We start from the raw sequence: 20262 nt of genomic DNA, 5'->3' as shown, positions 1-20262 counted from the left end.
GACGAACATGGCAGACACATAGCTGCCTCCTACATCTGCTTGCTGCATGCACAAAAGCAGCTCTCAGACAGAAAAACATCCCAGATTATTTGAAGTCCTTTGGGAAATTCAGCTCACTGTTTGTCTATGCAGAGTACTGAGCTTTCAATAGGGGAGAAAAAGCCTTTTGGCCAGAGCTGGAAAATAAACATGATGTGTTCATCTCTGCTGAAAGATACTGCAGAATGTGGGAAACCAACCAAAATATCATGCCTGGATGTACACTACTGAAAATGGAAGCAAAAAAATCATCAGATTAATACAGATTAACTAATACAGGAGATTAATACACTTTAGGAACAATACCAAAATCTTGTTTTCTCCATTATCAGCAATTAGATGTAGTAAGAATCAGTCCCTTGTGAAGAAGAGGCACACCAGTGTTCAATGTTGTATTGAACAGAATTTGCATTAATCACACACAGTGAACAACAGCCACACACCAGCACAGCATCCTGAGAAGCAATGCCTGTTTGCAGCATGGCTACCCCATGACATGTACCTGGCAGAAAGTTCACCAAAATCCCTTGATCTGTGCCAAATATTTCTGAACAAATTTTGTAGAAGGAGCAAAGATTAACAAAATGCTTTAGAGCACCCTGCTAATCTCTCTCTACTATGAGAGCAGAAAAGAGAGCAGATGAAGAAGCAATTGGGATACAGCCAGCATCAGCCTTGCAGGCAACACTGACAGTTCAGTGAGATCAAATACGCATTAAAGGGCAGTGTGTGAGTGAAAAAAATAGTTTTAATGTAACCACAAAAAAAAAAAAAAGTTTGATGGGAATCTCTTTATAAAATGTGCAGGCAACAACTGCTCAACAGTACTGGAAGAAGGTCAGGAGAGGACACCGTGCTTACGAAGCACCTGCATCACTGTCACTTCCTGCCCTCTGATACCTGCAGGTAACTTTCATGTTTCTGTTCTCAGATTTAACAACTGGGTGGACATAAGGAAGCCTTGGGATTTCTCAAGATGTTACTGGCAAGGTCAGAGAAGTACAATCCCCTTCCATCACCACCTGGGCTCCCAGCACTCCACTCCACTCTGCTGTACAGCAACTGTGCCAGTGACGTGTGCCAGCCACCCACCCCACCAGGCCCCACCCTTCACACCCATTTCAACAGGGAAACAAACAGAAGGAGGTAGGACACACAATTTTGAAAGTGAGCTGGAAGGTGAGACCCTCAGTCCCAACCCATTCACAGCCTCTGATCACAAGTCACGATTACAAATCGAGCTCAGGAGTGAAATAACATCCTTTCCTCCTCCTCCTGCAGAGACAGGAGTTCAGGGCTCTGTTTCCCTGGCAACAAAAAAGAGCATCATAACAGCCTCCTTGCTAGCAAATGACATATGAAAACGTGTCTTTTTTTTTTTCTCTCCAGTGTCTTTCATCACCAGGGAACAAGCCTGAATTCAGAACTTTCCACTCAGCAAGAATGGAAATAGATATCCATTACTGCTATTTAAAATGCAGTATCTTTGGAGCCTTTAAGCTTGTCCAGAGGTAGATAGCAAGTAAGGGATTTTCATTTATTAAGTTAAGCAAAGAAAGAAAAAAAAAAAACCTAACCTTGCTGAAGTTCACCTTTTAAGACAAATTATAGAACTTGAAGAGTTTTGGGAGAAAATGCAGCTCATAAATTTATGAGCTGCATTTTAGATTCTGTTAATATTCACTTTTGAAAAGCATTAGAAATGAAGATTACAAATTTAATAATGCAACACATGGGAGGAATTATCCTCCTCCCCATATAAAAAAGCAATTTGCTCTTGCCTATAAATTGACTTTCTATTACTGTCATTAAACCAGCATAATGTGCTATAATTGGGTCTGCCCTGCCACAGCTCTGTGGCAACCCACAGTCGAGAACTCATCATGCCAACTTTAACAGACATCCTCATGAGGCAACAGGGGCAGTGGCACTGCTGGGCATCTCCTCACTGCAGCACTTTGGGATGCTCATGGACATTTGAGAGGGGTCAAAAAGAAATTGGATTCAATCAATGAGGAAAAAATTCAAGAGCAGAGAAAGTCCCCAAGCCATGAATCAGTGGAAGGTGGGCCAGCATCCTGAAGGAGCATCCTAAGAAATCTTGCCTGACTTTCTCCAGATACCTTAGACACAAAGATCTCGTACTCCCTCCCTTTTGCCACAACAGAGAGGTGAGATCACAGTCCTCAGACTGCAGTAGCTCCCCATCCATTTCCTAAGCTGCTTCCAGGTTCTCCTTCTCTATAGTTTGTGCAAACTGAGTGCCCTGCATGGTCTGTGCAAGCCCTGTCCTGCCTGTAGAGTACCTGCCATTCCTCTCCCATGCTCATGTCTAACTCCACCTGTGCCTGGACCATCAGGGATGATTTTGCAATGCCCACATGAGCAGCAAAAGCATTAAAATCTATATTCAATGGTTTCCTCAAACAGGCAGCTACATTTAAACAGCTCAACTGAAAGAGCATTAAAATTGTGCTGGCAGGTATTTACTGTCCCATTTCCCATGGCTCTTTCTCCATCTTTCAGTTACTGATAGGTTGTGACATATTGAAATAACAGAAATCTCAATAAGAGAAACCTCTTTGCCACTTCTCAGCCCTAGCATCATTCTTCCCTTTCACCAGCCTCGTACCTAAACAGCTAGATGGTAATTCTGTTGTCTGCCTTTTTTTTTAACCATTTTCACTCATTCTTTATGCAGCAGGCAGCTGGAAGGCTTGCTCACATCTCAGTTACTTCTGGAACAAATCTGAGCAACTAGCACCGAGGGAGTGAGTTGACAGCATCTGCTGATGGTTCTTGCCCTTCCTTTGCTCATGAATTGTCCTGAGTTTTAAAAGAAAAGCAGCTGGTACCTGTTCAAGATTACCAAAGTATCACTGGTCAGTGCAGCCCCAGCAGGTGCTCTGTGCCTGAGGAAGCAGGCTGGCAGGCCAGGCCAGGCCAGCACTGGACCTTCAACCACCACTGGTCAGCTTTGACTAGTCCTGCCCTTTGCTCCACGACAAGGCACTTTTTAAGATTGCTGGATGACAGTCAGTCCACTTAAAAACTTCCCATTCACCCAAATGTTCATTCAAAGAAGCTTAATGGCTCAGGATGAACACAAAGGGGACTTGTGATAATCAAAAGGAACCTATTTGCAAGTCTGACACATGCACAGAAAGCCCTCTGCAGTCTCCACCAAAGCCTGGTTTAGTCTCCCTGCTGAAGCAATTTTTAGGTCAGAACACATGCAGATGTTTGGAGGTCTGTGCTTTGTCCTTGGCCTGTTTTGGAGAAGGATGTAACATTTTGCTTCTGCTCCAACTGAATATTTTCATCAGAGAAACCACAAGGCCACACTTGATTTGAAGTCACTGTTGAATTCTATTCCTCTGGATCCATGACTGACTAGTGCATCCTCCTTCTATCACATAAGCCATATTCCTGATTGAATTGTCCTCCTGTTGTATCCATTCTCCTTAGCAACTCCCCTTTATGAAGCATGACTTGGCCCTTCTGAACATAACACAATATTTGTCTTTCCCATGTATTTTCTGCCACCAATACGTGACTTTTCCCCGTATTTTACTGTCATATGGAACAGCTTTCCCTTTCAACAGTCACAGCTGCTTAATGAATTCAAAGTGTGACATTTTGTTTTCCACGGAGAGGTGTGTGAGAAGTGTAAACCATGGCTGAGAGATGAACTAGAAAACACAGAGGGCACTGAGCCCTTCCCACCAGCCAGACACAGCAGTCTCAACAGCACCCACTGCACCTTGCAAGGCTCAGCTTCACTCAATTAATTGACAGACTTCACTAAAGAAATCAAAATGTCAGCTTCAAGAAGTTTATACAAGCTTCTATACACAATAGAGCCTCACAAGCCCCAAAGAGATCCTCTTGTGCTTGGTACTCCATGTGCTATCCCACCTCCTGGACATGGGAAGCTTTGCTCAAACAACAGTTCCAGGATCCAAGGGGATTCAGAGCCTCGAAAGACTTTCCAGAGCACTGCACAAATTCCTCTGATGCCGCCCACACGGGAGGCTACAAATTGGCACCAGTAGCTGTCAACATTTTGTTTTGATCTTGTGGCAAACAAATCCACCCTCTGAAATGTTTGCAGGATGCCGAGATAAAAAGCAGCAATGAATAAAACCCAAAGAAGTTTGAAGGGTTTATTTTTACCAAGTAATCAATACCTTCTGGCAGTCTTCCTCCAGCTCTAATAATACCAGTGAGGACAGTGACCCTTGGCAGGTTTTGTACACTGCTCTATAAACATTATCTAATTAACCATCACAATCCACTCCTAAAAAGAAAGCATGATCTGAAGTTCTTCTACAACAAGAGAGAGAGAATGAGTGCTGTGAAGGGTTACTGATAGCAAGGTTATAGTTTGGGAGCTCCAGCTCTTGCACAACCAGTCTAGCCATGCTGCCCCTCAGGGGCCAGCTGAAATGGTGTGTTTTTCACACAGTCTGTGCTTAGCACAACCCTTGGTTTCACCCAGCTGTGAGAAAGCACTAGGACAGTGTCCCAGCCAACTCATTAATAAATCAAGTGACAATAAAGCAGTTGGAAGGAGATGAATTATTGAAATCAAAGCAACTTAGTGCTCAGAGACAAAACTAAGCTCTGTAAGCTGGGAGCTACTGAACACAGAGTCTGATTTTCCTCAGAATAGCTTTACTGAAATGCTGCAAACTGCCAGTCCAGTCCACCTGTACCACAGTTCAGAAGGGGATTCAGCATTTCAGTGGGGTGGTGATATCTTGATCCTGATCATCAATATTAAAGATGGAAGAGGAATCTCAGGTCATCAAATCAACCACGAAAGGCATCTCAGGGGGCTCTCACCTAAACCAAGTCTAAGAAACAGGTCTAAATCCAGAGTCAGCATATGTGTCAATATAAATCCAGGTCTGGATTCTTTTGAGCAAGAGTATTTTTCTATTACTTTGGGGCAGCCATTACAGAGTCACAATATTTAGTCAACCTTTTACTTCTACAGTCATTAATCATGCACCATTTAACTACTGGTTTGTCATTAACATTCTTAATCCTTTTCAAATCCTTCTGCTTATTTTCACATCTTTTTTCAATCCCATTCTATGTGTCTTACTAATTACACTCCTTAACTGTCATAGGCTGTTTCAACAGACATGTTGAGCCAGACGTGGTTTGATCACTTGCTGTTTTATGTGCCCAATGAATCCCTTGCTATTGAGATACTTTAAATATAAACAGTGTTACTGCAAGATGATCAGCTGTACTTAATTATCTGGACAGCTTCCTGTAACTCTAGGGAAGAAGGGCAAATGACCATTTAAAAATGTACTCAAAACCAAGACTTCCAATCTTATAAAAAAGAACAATGAAAAAGGAAAAAAAGGGCTGAGGGTTTCCATCTTCTCAAAATACAGAGCTTTGCTTCCTTGGCAGACAGTACTGTTTTCAAAGTACTGTTATTTGCAATTTTGCTGTGTCCTGAGCCAACCTTTCCTACCAGTCTCAGAAGACTCCATCTCCAGAAGTCAGCACACAACAGCCTAAGAGTCACAGGCCACCAAAAGTAAGGTCAGATCCAAATGAGAGATGCCAAAACATTACTTCAGATGAATGAGACAGAGCAGATATCCCCTGAAAACTTAAAGGAAAAGGAATTATTCACGGCCAAAAGGAAGAGAAGTACTGTGATATATGGGAAAGAAGGAACTGAGGGAAGTAGGTGGCCAATCATGATGGAACAACTCTCAGAAACACCCAGAGCACTGGAAATGTCAGCCCAGCTTTACACGTCCACACATTCACTTCCAGTGACAAGCCTGAGTACACAACTTGACACAGAGCAAATGTCACCCTGAACACTTCCTCTCTTGCATCTCAGTCTTCATTTCACTTCTACAACCGTGTCCCGACCTGTCATGCAGGGGATGCAAAGCTTAAAACCACACGTGTGTAATGAAGAGATGAGTTTATGAAGAGCCTGGAAGGGCAGCCAACTCATTCACCCAGAGGAGAGCTAACAGAGCCTGGAGAGGGCCATTATGTGCCAACATGGTTAGCTACTAATTAATTCAGTATCTTCAAGGATAGGAAGAACTGAACATTTCCTTCTCTTCCACACCCATCTCCTCAGAAGTGGCTGTCAGCCCACAGCAAGGAAAGCATGCAAGGCTCTGAGGGGAGCAGAACTCCCTGCACTTGGTACCCCTTGGACAGTTCTGTCTAGGCATGGTTTGCTACATCCATTGAAGCCAAAGAGTGCAGCTAAAACAGGTGAAGGAACAAAACCTTCCAAGACACCATCAGCACTATGCAGGAAGGTTGTGCAGCTTCCACGTGCCAAAAAAAATGCCATGGACACCATAATCCCCAAATGCACTCACATCATGCAACCCCACTAGATCAGCAGCTCCTAATTAATTTAGAGTGTGGATCAGTCCTCAAACACCTTTTGCTATCACTAAGACCTACCAAAAGTGATGAAGGGGAATCATTATGCATAACACCCTCAAGAACTTGCTGTAAACACATTTGGCAGCACAGGGAGGTTCCTTCATGGCATAATCCATTTTTACATACACCTAATATTTTCAGGTTTTCAACTGATTGTCAAGAGTGTTTGTAGAGGCTGTTAATGAATCTCAGTGCTAAAAGCAGTTACAATTCTGTAGCTATTAATACAACGTGACATCAGTTATATCAGCTTCCGAGTGAATCACAGTTTGCAATCTTGTAGGTGTTCGATAGCTGTTGTCACATTGAAATAGAACATTGTTAAATATACTCCAAGTCTGTCCTAGTTCTGCAGCTCTTTTCCCCCTTTCTGCACTGCAGCCTTAGTGGACTAAGCAGAGGAATGTCAAGAGGAAAAAGCAAGCTGACTCTTAGACCACTCAAATCAGCAGGTTTTAAAATGTTCACTTTTGACTGCAATTTCCTCTCAAATTTGATGACAATAAGCAGCTAAAAGAACAGGTCACCAAACCTTTTATGATGTCTAAACCCTCCAAGATGTACTTGTATCAGGATGTTAAGCTTTTTCCCCCCTCTTTGTAAACTGAAATAACAGGCTGATAATCTTTCCTGACATAGCAGTTTAGCATTAAAGCAGGCAAAATCCAGTTTTCAAATCATTTACTGAGTATTAACCGAGTATCAGATGCCAAATGCTGCTTTAATCTGCATAACTGACATTCACAGAACACTCCTGTCTTAGTCAGCTTGTATATAAAAGCACATTCTTAACAAAACTGGCACAAGCCTGTGAAGTTATTAATATTTTGCTCAGTGAAGCATTTTCAGACCACCAGGTTGTCCCTGCTTCAGTATTCAACCCTCTCACCAACATTTTTCATGGAGGTACCCCCCTGTATGGGTTATCTATGCAAACCCATCCTTAGAGCTCCAGAGCAAAGATGTTTTAGAAAATATACAGCTTTCTAGATTTCAGGAAATTAAACAAAATTATGGCCTGAAATAAGGCTTCCTGATTTTTACAGTCACTCTGTCCAACAAGCTCGCTGCCTTTCTGCAGCAGACAGCTGCAGAGAACAGGCTGTGAAAACAGTAGAACTCACCAAATAAAATGGACTGTGGATAATTTGCCTGGTATTATTCCTAGAGCAACAAGCCAGATTTTGCCTCAACCGACCATGCAATATTTCATAGAGTGTTTTAGTAGGTAAGCCAGGCAGTACTGAGACAGAAATAGAAAAATATTGAAATAGGGCCCACACGATGCCAGGTTTAGAGGCAGTTGGCTTGGATTGGGTCTTGGGAAAAACTGAGTTTAGGACATAGCAGTGTCTCCTGTGCAGGAGCAGTAAAAGCGTTTCTGCAGAGACTGAGCAGCCAGGTCACAGGAACAGACCTACTCCTGTTACTAGGCAGATGCCAGGAATTCAGTGGAAACAGATGAAAAACAAGTTTACAGAATGATTAACTTGGGACTCTGGCACAACTCAAAGCAGAGCACTGGGCAAGATGGGAAAGCTGAGAATTATTGTTGTGAAACAGTTCAGAAGTGGGTCTGGACAAACAGAAATTATTGAAAAATCAAGTTCTGCTCCTTCCCCTAGCCTCAACAGGTACTTTCTCACACCTCACATTTACCCTCTCAGACCCTTTAGACCAGATACAATGATCACAAGCTCTGGGTTCTATCATATATGATCCCTTTATGCTTTAGCACCACTGTGTGAAAAACAGCTTTGGTGCGTACCCACATTCCTTGAATTGCACATCCACAGAACACACTGGGCAGGCAAATCCTTAGTTAAATATCTCTTGTCCTTGCCATTTGCAGAACCTTCACATGCACAATAACTAACCCCAGATCTCCCTCCTGCTCTAATAAAATACCAAGCAGGAGTCAGAAACGTGCACTGGTGGAAGGTCCACAGGCTGCCATACAGGAAACATCTCCACCTTTGTTATTTCTTGCCAAGGCTCTAGCTTATATTGAGAAAGCTTTCCCTATGTCAAGAGAAAAGAGCCAATAAACATGTGTGGAAAAAAAACCATGATGCTAATTTCGGAACAGAAATACAGAAATATAGGAAGACAAGGGGAAAATAAACCTTGGAGAATACTGAAAATACTGGCAGGACACAGAGGTAGCAGCAAAAACTGAAATATTTTTAGGCAAATCCAAAACATTGATCAAGACATGACGAAACCTTCAGGTAGCCATGGAGGAAACTCCACCTAAAGGTGTGAGGCAGCTGTCAAAAACCAGCCCAAGGCCAGCTGATGGCTCCTGCTAAGGAAGGGAGGAGGGAGCTAGAGGCTGCATGTGGACATCAGCAACAGGCTTTCTCTGGGCTGAAAGGACTGTCCCAAAGCAAGACCAGAGTGTCTGTCCAAACTGAGTGTTCTCAGAGCTGCCTGACAGGAGTGTGGGTGCTCTGATGCCAGGCAGGACACAGGTACTGCAGCACCCATCTGATGGAGGGAAAGCTGCTTCCCCAGTGCAGCAGAATGCAAAGCCAGGTTGCTTTTGAGCCCAACCATGATCATGAGAGTGTTGCTATTCTAAAAGAGGGAATCATTACCTTACTTAAGACACCCAAAAGCCCAGTGAGAGCCTCTGTTCCACCCTCAGCCCCACAACTGAAGAAATCCACACGATCCCATACCACAGCACTCCTCAAGGCCCCAGATGGAGGAGGAAAGTACATGGACGACAGCCGGCGCTGACACCGCAGCAGGAGAACGGGTGTCATGGGATGCTAAGGTTGCCATGGCAATGTCCTCATAGCACGTAACATTTTGACACTGTCTGTTTGGCGAGCAGCAGCAGCGATGTGGCAGCCTGCAAAGGCAGGAGGAAGCGGCTGTTCGAGTTTCGCCACGCTTGTTACTGCAGCCGGCAGCCAATTCAAACTGTCTGGGCATTGGAGGTTGACCAATCTGGCAGCTCCGCTTCCTAAAGTGCACGAGGAAGCTTTTAACAGCAACTGCTCCATAAATCACCCTGATTTAACAGGCGCTGTCTGCCAGGCTGAGCGCTGGCCTGCATGCCCACTCCTGCCCTGCTTTCCACACCAGCGTTCTCTACGCTCCCCTTTTGTATCTGCAGGGAGTGTCCCAACAAAGGCAGGAAGGAATGATGAACCTGACTCCATGTTCTCAGAAGGCTAATTTATTACTTGATAATACTATATTATATTAAAGAATACCATACTAAACAATACAGAAAGGATACTTACTAAAATGCTAAAAAGCTTTTAATGAAAACCCATGACTCTTTGCAGAGTCTCGACACAGCCTGGCCTCAGTTGGCCAGAGAGTCAAAACAACTCACACCAGAGTCAAATGAAACAATCTCCAAACACATTCCACATGTGAGCACAACACAGGAGAAGCAAATGAGATAAGAATTGTTTTCCTTTTCTCTGAGGCTTCTCAGCTTCCCAGGAGAAAAACCCTGGGTGAAGGGATTTTTTCAGAGAATGTGAATGCTACACTCTCCAATCCAAGTTCAACTTCTTGAAGTGCAGGGTCCCAGGGAGGGTCTGCTCCTCTGCTCCAGCTGGCTTTGCACAACCAGGGCAGCAGCCTCAGCCCCCCACTTGCAGAGCTGTGGGGTGATCTTCTGAACTGCCAAAAGCAGACACAGCCCCAATCCCATTCACTTTCAACAAATTCCAGAGACCAAAACTCATAGGCATTTTTTAAAAAGCCCAGCTTTGCACATGTAACATTTAAAACAAGCACTGACTCTTGTAGAAACCATGCTCACAGCAGAATGCTTGGTTTTATCCCAAGGTACATTAGATAATGTAGGTGATCTAAGCCTTAGGTGATCTAAGCCTTTCTTCTTTACTTACATTACAATAAAAATCCTGTATCTGGAAGGGATGTACTGTGGACTATGTGATCCCCAAAGACAGATGTGTGGGGACCAACCTACACAAAAATGCCTGGGTTTTTGGCAAACATACTAAATTTACCATTGAAATGTAACAGTGGGGTTGTGACAGCAACTCCTGCAATTCCTTCTGCTTTGGAGGGATCTGGGGGAAAGCAGAATACTGACAAGTTTCAGAAGTTAGTCTGGAGCACTGTCCACCCTTATTGTGAATTTAATTCCAACTGCTATAAAGGTGGAAGGACACTGCAGAAGTGGTGCAGAGCAGTTGCTCTAATCCCACAGGCTGCTGGAGATGTCAGGACAGGAGGTAGCAGAGCTTCAGCAGAGGGACAGCAGCACAACCTGAACATAAGGGACAGGGAAAGATACTGGGTCTGAGTAGTCATGTTACTTTCAGGAATTAATCAACTACAGCAGCTGGAAATCCAACAGGCATTAGAAAGGAAAAGCCTTCTCTTTTTTTCTTCTGATTAAAACACAAATTTGGGTATAAAGCAGCCACCTTACAGTCTTGAGTGAAGGTTTCCTAACTTTCCGCTGGAGCTGTGATAACATGCATAAAATAGAAGAAAGGTAAATAGTAAAAATAAAAGAAAAAAAGAAAAACCCACCCACACAATCCTCCCAGGATGCTGATAAGTGCCAAACAAGGAGCTGGATTTACAACAGGGGAAAAAAAAAATCTTAATCTTCTTAGACATCTTGGCTGCAACACAATTAACATGTTTTGCATCCACGTGGCAGGATACATTCCCTGCTAACTGTAAATATGCATACTGCTGGTGGGCAGCTGGCACAAGGCCCACACCACTGGGAAACTGTCACCACTGGGAAATGTCAGCCTCATCCATATTGCCCGGGGAGCTGAGCAAGGGGGGCAGCCTGTCCCCACACTCCTGTCCCTTGGTCCCTAAGGTGGGTCATTCTGCAAGTCTGAGCCCACCAACAGCTGAGCTGCTGCTCCTCAGAGGATGGGCAGCTCCAGAGGGACACAACCATGTGTTCCTTGGGCAGAGAGACTGTAACCTCTTAAATCAGATGTCACCAATGTGAAGCACTGTATGAACCACTATTATCCTCATTCCAGCTGCTAAGTGGGAATGACAGCCTGGCAGTCCCTTGACCTGAGCATCACAGAATGAAGAGATGAGAAGGTGCCTGACAAAACAGGCCACTCTGAAAGCAAAGGTTTTCAAGGATGCTGCATTTCATCTCAGTTACAGAGCATCTCCTCCAGCTCCCAAATTCATCCACAAACATTGCTGCATTCCTGGAGCAGATGGGATAAAGCATCTTATCACAGACATTTACCCCACCTCCCAGTCCCACAAATATCCCATATGCAGGGGTCTTGCTAAATAACAGAAACTGAATTCAGACCAATACACATGGGATAAAATAGCTCAGCCCTCCAAATCAACACAAAGAAAATCACTAAAGGCACATGTAAAAACCAGTAATTTCAGAGCACTGAAAAAATTAACATACAAATGCCAGAAAGGGAATGAGTAGCCAACAGTACTCATGCTGGGAATGATCTGGAAAATAGCATGGATCATACCCTGAGTGTTAGCCAGGAGCAAGAGTGTGCATTTACAGGAATACTGCATACAAAGTGTGGGAAACAGATACCCCTCACTGCAAGGGGCCAGGCAGCAACCAGGGCACTATCCACACTGCTCCTCCTGCACAATCCCAAATCCAGCAAGAAGGCCAACAGGGTATTTGGAAAACTGCTTTATGCAAAAAAAAAAAAAAAAAAAAAAAAACAAAACACCAAATAACCGAGTGACAACAACAACAACAAAAAAAAAGACCAACAAAAACCAAAACACCTGATGAAAACAAAACCATCCATCAGGTTTCTTTGGTCCAAACAGCAAAAGGAGGGAGAGCGATGCCAGGCAGCACTGGCTGTCATTACAGCCATTTCTTGGCTTGGAATTACTGGCACAAGAAGGAACAGCTTTGTGATGTGAAGAGTTGATTTGAAGAGCAGTGATCAATTGCTTGCCATGTTGCTGGGAGCAATGCAATAGCAATTCGCTATTTCTATTCAGATTTAAGCTAAATTTTAGGGTAAACTATTCTTCTGATTAGGAGTAGATTAGTTACTTAGGGAACAGATATAAGTGACCCCTCTACCTCTACATTTGCAAGAATAAGGACACAGACAATAGCTTAAGTTCCTCTTAGTCATAAAACAGCTTTGAGAAAAATGTGTCATTTACCTCTGTACACGGTGTACTCTCCAAATTGTTGAGCACTCAGACATTTTAGACTGGTTTCTCCAAGGCTGTATGAGTGCTCTGTGTTTTGGACAAAGCTGATAGAACACCCTGATGGCATGAAGGTAGAACATTATCCATCTCAGTGATTTAACTGTGGCTGGATCTGACTATAAGGTAGGGCTACAGAGCTTGCTATACCTCTGTGTGGTGAGGCTGTATCAGGGCTACTCAGCCTTTACAAGTGTGCTGTTCTGCAAAAGCAAAGCCAAAGTTTAAATGCAGATTTCAAGGCATGGCTTGATGGACAGCAGAGAGTGCCTAATTTGTGTGTCATCAGCAGATGACTTAAGCAATGGCACAACTGATGGACCATTGTGTTGCAGAACCCCAGTCGTGACAGGTGTTGCCATACAGGGTAGCAACCTACAAGAAAATAAAACCAAACCCCAAGGGAACTTCATCTGGATAGATGGGATATTCAAAATGTGTTGAACACTTCCGCAGAGGAGCAGAAATCCTTATTCAAATATGCTAATGGAGCTTCTCAACAGATGTCTGTGGGAGAGAGGAGGAGACGGCAGGGCTGAGAGCCTTGAGTGAGTCAGGTCCCACTGCCCCACCAAAACCATCAATGACTTACAGACCATTTCCTAAATTAAATTGTTCACATTTCTAATCTAACTGAAGGCATTCAAATATAAGCAAACAGTGCTTCAGAAAACAATTGCACAGATAAATTATTCCTCAAGACAACTACTCCAATCAAACTTAATTCTTCCCTACACAAAGCAGATCCACACATTCTGTCAAACAGGAATGTTGAAGCAAAGTAGTTACAGCGTTTCACAACTTGTCCTGATGCAAGAATCTGACAGAGCAAAGATTTTTTTTTTTCCTGGAGAACAGAGTGCTTTTGAATTAATAAATGTTGCATTAGAATTAACTGCACATGAAATAGAAGCAGTAAAAAAACAGCGTCTCCTAGATAGAAAGCTTTCCAGGGACAGATTCTTCTACTTGGAAACCAGCTGACAGCAGAATAAGAGAGACATCCTTTTCCTGTGGCTGGCAGGGATCACATATAACCCACCCTCAACAACTCCTGCACACACGGCTGGAACTCAGCATCATCCTCTGAATACCTGGAAGTACCTCAGGCCACCTTCGAGGGAAGGAGACACAACACTGTGCTCTCCGTGGCTGCAAGTGCATGCTGCAAAAGCTCAGGGGACAGCAGAGCCAGCATCATGGCCCATGACCCCATGCACATCCCTCTCCCCCATAAACCCACGCCCAGACGAGCACTAAGGAAACTTTTACACAGCACTCTGTGGCACAGTGCTTGAGATCCCTGGGCTAGCAGCTGCTGCTCTTCCTCCCACCTTACATCAGCGTTTCTAACAACGGCACAGGCGGATGCTGCTGGTTGGGGGGTGCTGGAGGGCTCTGCAGGATGCCCCATGGGAGACAGGAGTGGGAAGCAGCTGGTGTCCCAGGAAGGCAGCCTGGCACGCTGAGCCCTGACCGATGCCACGTCACCCTTCCCCGCGCTCGCCCATCTGTCCCACCGTCCCCATCTGCCGGGTTCTGCCACGGTCCACGAGCGCCCTGGGACTGACGCTGACATTTTGCTTTGCCTTTCTCCAGGCACAGCATGAACCTGGCCCAGGACCACGGCTCTCACGTGCAGCCACACCACCAAACAAACAAGGACAAGGTTTTGAATCGCTTGCTCCTCGTGCTGACTCATTCTCAGCCTCCCATGGCCACTAAAGACAAAACCTGTTGTCTGTACCTGCGGTCCCCTGATCACACGTGCAGCAGCAGCAGGGCCTGAGAGCAGAAAGCTGCTCCAGTGCACGGGACAGGTAAGGACAGCAAGGATTGCTCAGCTCTGCCTGACCAGCTGCACCCACGGTGTAAGGATCAGTCACTGCATTTAGGATCTGGATTAATTCATAACTGGGTCTGGGATCACCAGTCTCTGAGGGTCTTACCCACAGCCCCTTCTTCCAGGCTGCTGGTCCCTTCCATATACTTTCCTCTGATGGAAGACTGATTTGACAGCAGCTCTTCCAGAACTGTTATCATTTTTTATTTCAACTTAATCTATTTATGAAACAAACATGTTTACCTAGAGCTAGAATGTGCCCAGCAGGGAGAGAGGCATTTCTTACAATCACTAGGATAACCTACAGCCAAAGATGCACCCCTTACTGTGCAAGAAGGGGGAAAAGACTGGATTTTACTGCCTCCTGCACCAACTAAGAGAGCTGGCACCCCTGGAGTATTGCATGGCCAGGTGAGCTCTAGGGGCTATCTTTGCAGGGATAAACTATCCATTCATCTATAAAAGATTGATTAAAAAATTGCTAACATTCCAGATGGATTAATAATTTCTCCTGTTCCCTGTATGTCTGGCACATGAGCATGGCCACCTATCTTACAAACAACTAACAAAATTGGTTAGAGGCTTCCAGAGCTCCAAAAATTAACTTTGGATGAAGCAAAACTAAAGTAAGCACAAAAAGACTTAATGCACTTGGGCTATATTAAAAAAAAAAAAAAAAGCAAAAATGGACTAGTTAAGTCTTGAATCATAATTTTCTTTTAAACCATATGTACCCCAATACAGTGCTGCAACTGAGATATATCCATGGCAACATGAAAACACACATTGGGGCTCTTTCTATTTAATAGCTTTGCAACGCTTAATGTTTGAAATTATAGAGCAGGTCAATGTTTAAAATTATGAGGAAGTTCAATACATAAAACCCAAACAAAAGAATATCCTAAACTAACCTAAATGTCCACAGCCCCTTCTTACACCCCAATAGTTTAAATGTTTTTTATAAATCCATTAAATTAGTATTTCATATAGTTTCTCTTCAAAGCAATTGATCGTAACACAGTGCCTCTGCCAGTACTTTATAATGTGTGAAAGCAGCAGCCTGGGCTGAATTTTATCTCTAATTCAACTCTTTTCTAAATGAGCAGCTGACACAAGGAAGGCTTACTGTCAGTATCTAGGAGACATTTTGACTTTGGAAACCATTTTCTCTCTGCCAGACAGATACTTGGTTCCAGCTGGCTGAGACACGGTTTGAGTCTCCTGTCTTGCAGCAAGGACAGGGTTCTGCCAAGCTGGACAGTCCCTGTGCTGAGGTCCTGACCAGGGAGGGGACACTTAGCAGTCCCTCAGAGCTGCTCTGTACCTTCCCTTGCTGCCTGACCAGAGCAGCCCTGCTCTTCACACTGGTGCGTGCAAGGAACCTGGTGTAGATGCTCAAGCTGGATCTGGATTCCAGAGTAACTGCATGTGCAGTGTGACCCATGGCTACAATTCCACACATCCAAATCTGAATCCCTCTCAAGGCATGCTACAGATGCCTTCTTCCAGTGCAAGCAGGTGTCCTTCCCCAAAAAACCCGGGTGTAGGATGAAAGGAGCCGGTGCACTGCAGGGTCTCACCCACTTGGGCCACAGCACAGCTGGAGCACACACCCAGAACCAAGAAGTGCTGCAGTTTAGGCACAAGAAAGGAAACCCCATCCCTTCCAGTGGTTTTTTTGCATTTACCTACCTGTCTTTCTTTAGGTATAGCTCTTGTCCTCTGTAACATACAGGTCCTGGTCTGGAAGCTCTCACCCCTCCAGAGCTGAGCACTGCTTCTGACTTCCCAACTCCCAGCAGGTTCAGCACTGCCACATCAACTGTCCCAGCTACTCAAACCACCTCCTCTCTCCTGCTCAAAGCTTGCTTGTTCTGCATGTGCAGCTCCAGGTCAGTTGCTGGTACGCTCTGCAAAATCCTTACTTTATGGTCTGCTTTAGCCACATTTTCGAACTTCATGCTCCACACAAGGAGCAAGATGGTTCCCCTCCACACCATTAGCCTTCAGGATAACATTCATCCTGAACTGGGGAGGGCTGTGCTACGGCCACCATCAGTCAAAGAGGGATTTCATACACCCCGTTCCCTCAGCTTTCATTATGAGCTGCACCCTGGTGCACCACAAGCTGCCTACAAGGCACGTGCCCACAGTCATCATGGATCCTGTTATTAACCTACATGCACTTGGCAGTTCAGTCCTCAGCAGTTTGGTTCCTTTTGACACGTTCCCACAGGAATATCAGCATTCCAAACAGCTGATTCCAGCCAAGACCAAACGTATGGCAGATCCTCAGAACAGCTCAGATTTGTGTTCACAAGATTTGTGTCAGAAACAGTCATTCTAGAAATGTGCCCACAAAGAGTGCATGACTGACTCTTACCTCTTCTTACTCTACTGCTCCATAACTGAAATGTAGGATAGACATTTGCATAAGTTAAAACAACAATTATTCTGAGAGTAACTGCAGTTTAAAAATCCTTAAACTTCACTGACATTGCTTGGGACCTCAGTGGAGCAAAGACAGTGGCACTCAGCCAGCAGGAAGGCCAGCAACATTACCATGCTGAGATCAAAAGAGTTATTAACCCTGGGTCCTTGATCTGCTGAGTGCATTTTGGCTATTTCAAAGCCCCACTGCAACTTCCTGGCAAAAAAAGCTCCACATTTGCTCAGAGCATCTACAAAAGATGAGAAACGAAAAGGGTATTGGAACCCTGAAGTCTACATCCACCTCTTCAGAGAGACACATGGACACGAAATATCTGAAACTCCACCACCCTCATGCTCTGGAAGCACTCAAATGTGATCCTGTCTCTTGCTCCAAGCCCTGTTGCTTTCCTGCCTCCACTGGCTGCCTGCTTCTGCACATTAAGAGATCATCTGTACCCAGTTCACTGCTCAGAACCCCATCCAGACACACTGCAGGCCTACCAGGCAAAGGAATTGTGGAAGATGAGGAGAGTGTTCTCACCTTACGTCCACAAGGACAAGCAAAGAAGAACAAAAGAGCCATGGCAAAAAAGGAAATATTGTATAAGTAAAAGTAAATTCTGTATTTTTCAAAAGCAGAGTCATTTTTCCAGACTAAAAGGGTGAAATACTAGAAGCCAGAGGTCTTGTTATCACGGCCCAAATGCAGCCACGGCTCTCAGCACATCTGTGAATTTCCTTTTAGGCTCCTTTGATATTACCCACCCATAGCAACTTAAATGAAACACCTCAAGAATTTTTCTTGTGTGTACATTTAAATGGTCATTAGGCTGTTTTCCCCTTTCAGAGGAAAACGTCACATTTCCCTTAAGCTTGGCCAGTTATCAGCTCTTCTCCTTTTTCTGTAGGACGGCTATTCTCTCAAAGATGTGGTTCTCAGCTTCAGACAAAATGGATGATGTGTCCGTTTGAAATAGGATTGTTTACTTTGTCAATGCCCCTGGGATCAATTTCATTTTTTTTTCTGCCTCCTCCTATAGAGAACATCTTGCCAAGTGCAGTATTCATCTCCCTGAATGAGCTATCGAGATCTATTTTTTTGACAGAAATCATGCTGCAACCCAAACTGATCAGAATCTCTCACTACTTCAGAAGCATGCATGGATATGAATAATACAGAATCTTATCTGGCACAATTTCAGCATTTCTCTTAAATTTCTCTTTCATGTAATCTACTTGCTTGAGAAAATGATACACTTGTAGTTTAAACACCAAAAATAAAAAGCAGCACACGTTCCTCCTGGCTGGTTGCTCATACATGTCTGAGCACACACTCACAGGCACAAAATAAAGGAGCAACACTGCAACATCCCCATGGCACTGAACCACCCTGAGCAGCTTCACTAACAAGACAACTCACACAGGCAAGATCTGCTCATAAGCTGCTGGAGAATGAGGTTTTAATTGGAGATTTATTTAATTCGGAGACAAGTACTTGTGTTGTATTAAGAGCAGCTTATTAACATTCATGCATGAACGTTTACTAAGTGTGAATAAATACAATTCAGCACAAGAACGGTTTTCTTTTAAGGCGCTGGAAAAGGAAGCATTCACCTAAGCTCAGGGCAAGAGGGGTTGGACACCAGGGAATGAAATGCTGTCCCAGGCACTGTGCTGGGTTCCCAGATTTGAGCATGTCTCCCTATCAATCATTCCTGAAGCAACAGCGCTGAGACTTCCCAAAGCTCCCGTTATTGTCTTGTACGCTCCTCGGCATTCGAGCCAAATCTGAAGTGCAAATAAATCATCAGCAAAATTCTAAGACAAAAATTTTTAAAACTACATCTGTTGGAGGAGACAATCCTCTGCCTGCCACCCCTGCATGATGCTGATGACAAGTCTAGGTTAATCACACAGATGATGAATTGATTCTTACGTCAACTCCTTTAAAAACAACATTGTTACAGGTGTAGCAGCTGGCGGGCTGATGTATTCCTGCTGGCATCTGCACATCTTGGGATGAGCCACTAGACAAAGGAGCACGCCGGCATTTTGAGGGATGCAACCATGACAGTCAGCGTTAAAATACGCCTTAGTTACCAACTTTTATTATTCGTCACTCACAAGACTCACAGGTTCGGTCTCTGGTACAGTGTGCACTGGGAAAAAACACCCCTCAATTATCAGGGAATGGACAGAGGGCTCTCCGACCGCTCTCCATCCACTCCCGCGCCCTCCCTCCCTCTCTCCCTACCCACGCAGCGGCTGTGCTGCCCTCTACTCCCAGCACCTTCCCCAGTACCCACCACCCTTCCTCGCCCCTTCAACCCAATGCCTTTCCTACTTTTCCCTACCAGTGTCCCTCTTTTTTAAGCTTGGTCTTATTTTATGACTACCGCCAAACGTCTGAGGCCAGAAAGGTCTTTCTGATTCTGGCAAAAAAAATCACTGCATCCATTCTGAAAGGCTTTTGTTTTGGGATTTACTCTGCCCGCATTTAAACGGAATCCCATTATTCGTCTCTCCAAAAGCAGCATGGTGTACAGTGCTAACAACCCCTGGGAACAATCAGCCCGAGAGTTGATGGTGCATAAATCAGAGTGGACACACCATCCGGCAGGATGGACGCCTCCTCGCTGAGCTCTGCCCTTCATTCTCACCGAGGAGGATGGAGCGTGAGCCGCTCCATTTGCAGATAACCCTTGTTTCCTATCGATCAGCAGTAGGAGCGTGTTTCACCTCTGGAACACGTTCCCAGTTTTAACCTCCACAGGCACACGCATCCAGCGGTCCCCAGCATCCCTCGCACACCCGCCGGGATGAACCCCCGGCATCAAACCCCCGGCGGGGTCGGGGATGGCGCTGACACGCCGCACACCCACCCTCGCCTGCCCACGGCGGACGGACACACAGCCCCGGGAACCACCGCCCCCCGGTGCTCCCCGGCCCCCCGTACCCGCGTCCTCCTCGTCGAAGCTGTTCATGCAGGGGAAGTAGATGGCCAGGGCCTCGAAGGAGGCGGAGAGGCTGAGGCGGCTTTGCGACCGCTCCATGAAGAGCCCGGGTCCGGGGGCGCCGCCGGGGGTCTCGCCCGCGGCCGCGGGCGGCTTGGCGAGCTTGGCCGCCCCATTCTTCACTCGGAGCACGGCCCGCGGCGTCTTGGCGGCGGCGGGGCCGCGCTGAGGCGGCGGGGAGAAGAGAAGAGAGGCGAGGCGAGACGAGACGATGCAGGCGGGAGCGCGGAGCGGCGCGGAGCGGAGCGCAGCCACCTGCTGCCGCCCGGCCGGCCCTGCGCG

General features: G+C 45.3%; 1 protein-coding gene across 1 annotated transcript in view; it reads right to left on the bottom strand.

Annotated features, from left to right (window-relative positions):
* RIMS4 (regulating synaptic membrane exocytosis 4) overlaps positions 1–20019 on the bottom strand; it is a 55629-nt gene extending 35610 nt beyond the window's left edge. The window contains exon 1 of the mRNA XM_009092975.4: positions 19923–20019. Within this exon, the coding sequence (XP_009091223.3) occupies positions 19923–20019 (97 nt within the window). The remainder of the gene's footprint in view (positions 1–19922) is intronic.
* Positions 20020–20262: the final 243 nt, after the last annotated feature.

Source organism: Serinus canaria, chromosome 20, assembly GCF_022539315.1.
Source record: "Serinus canaria isolate serCan28SL12 chromosome 20, serCan2020, whole genome shotgun sequence".
Taxonomy (NCBI): domain Eukaryota; kingdom Metazoa; phylum Chordata; class Aves; order Passeriformes; family Fringillidae; genus Serinus; species Serinus canaria.
Note: the sequence above shows the minus strand (reverse complement) of the source record. Positions and strands in the feature narration are given on the sequence as shown.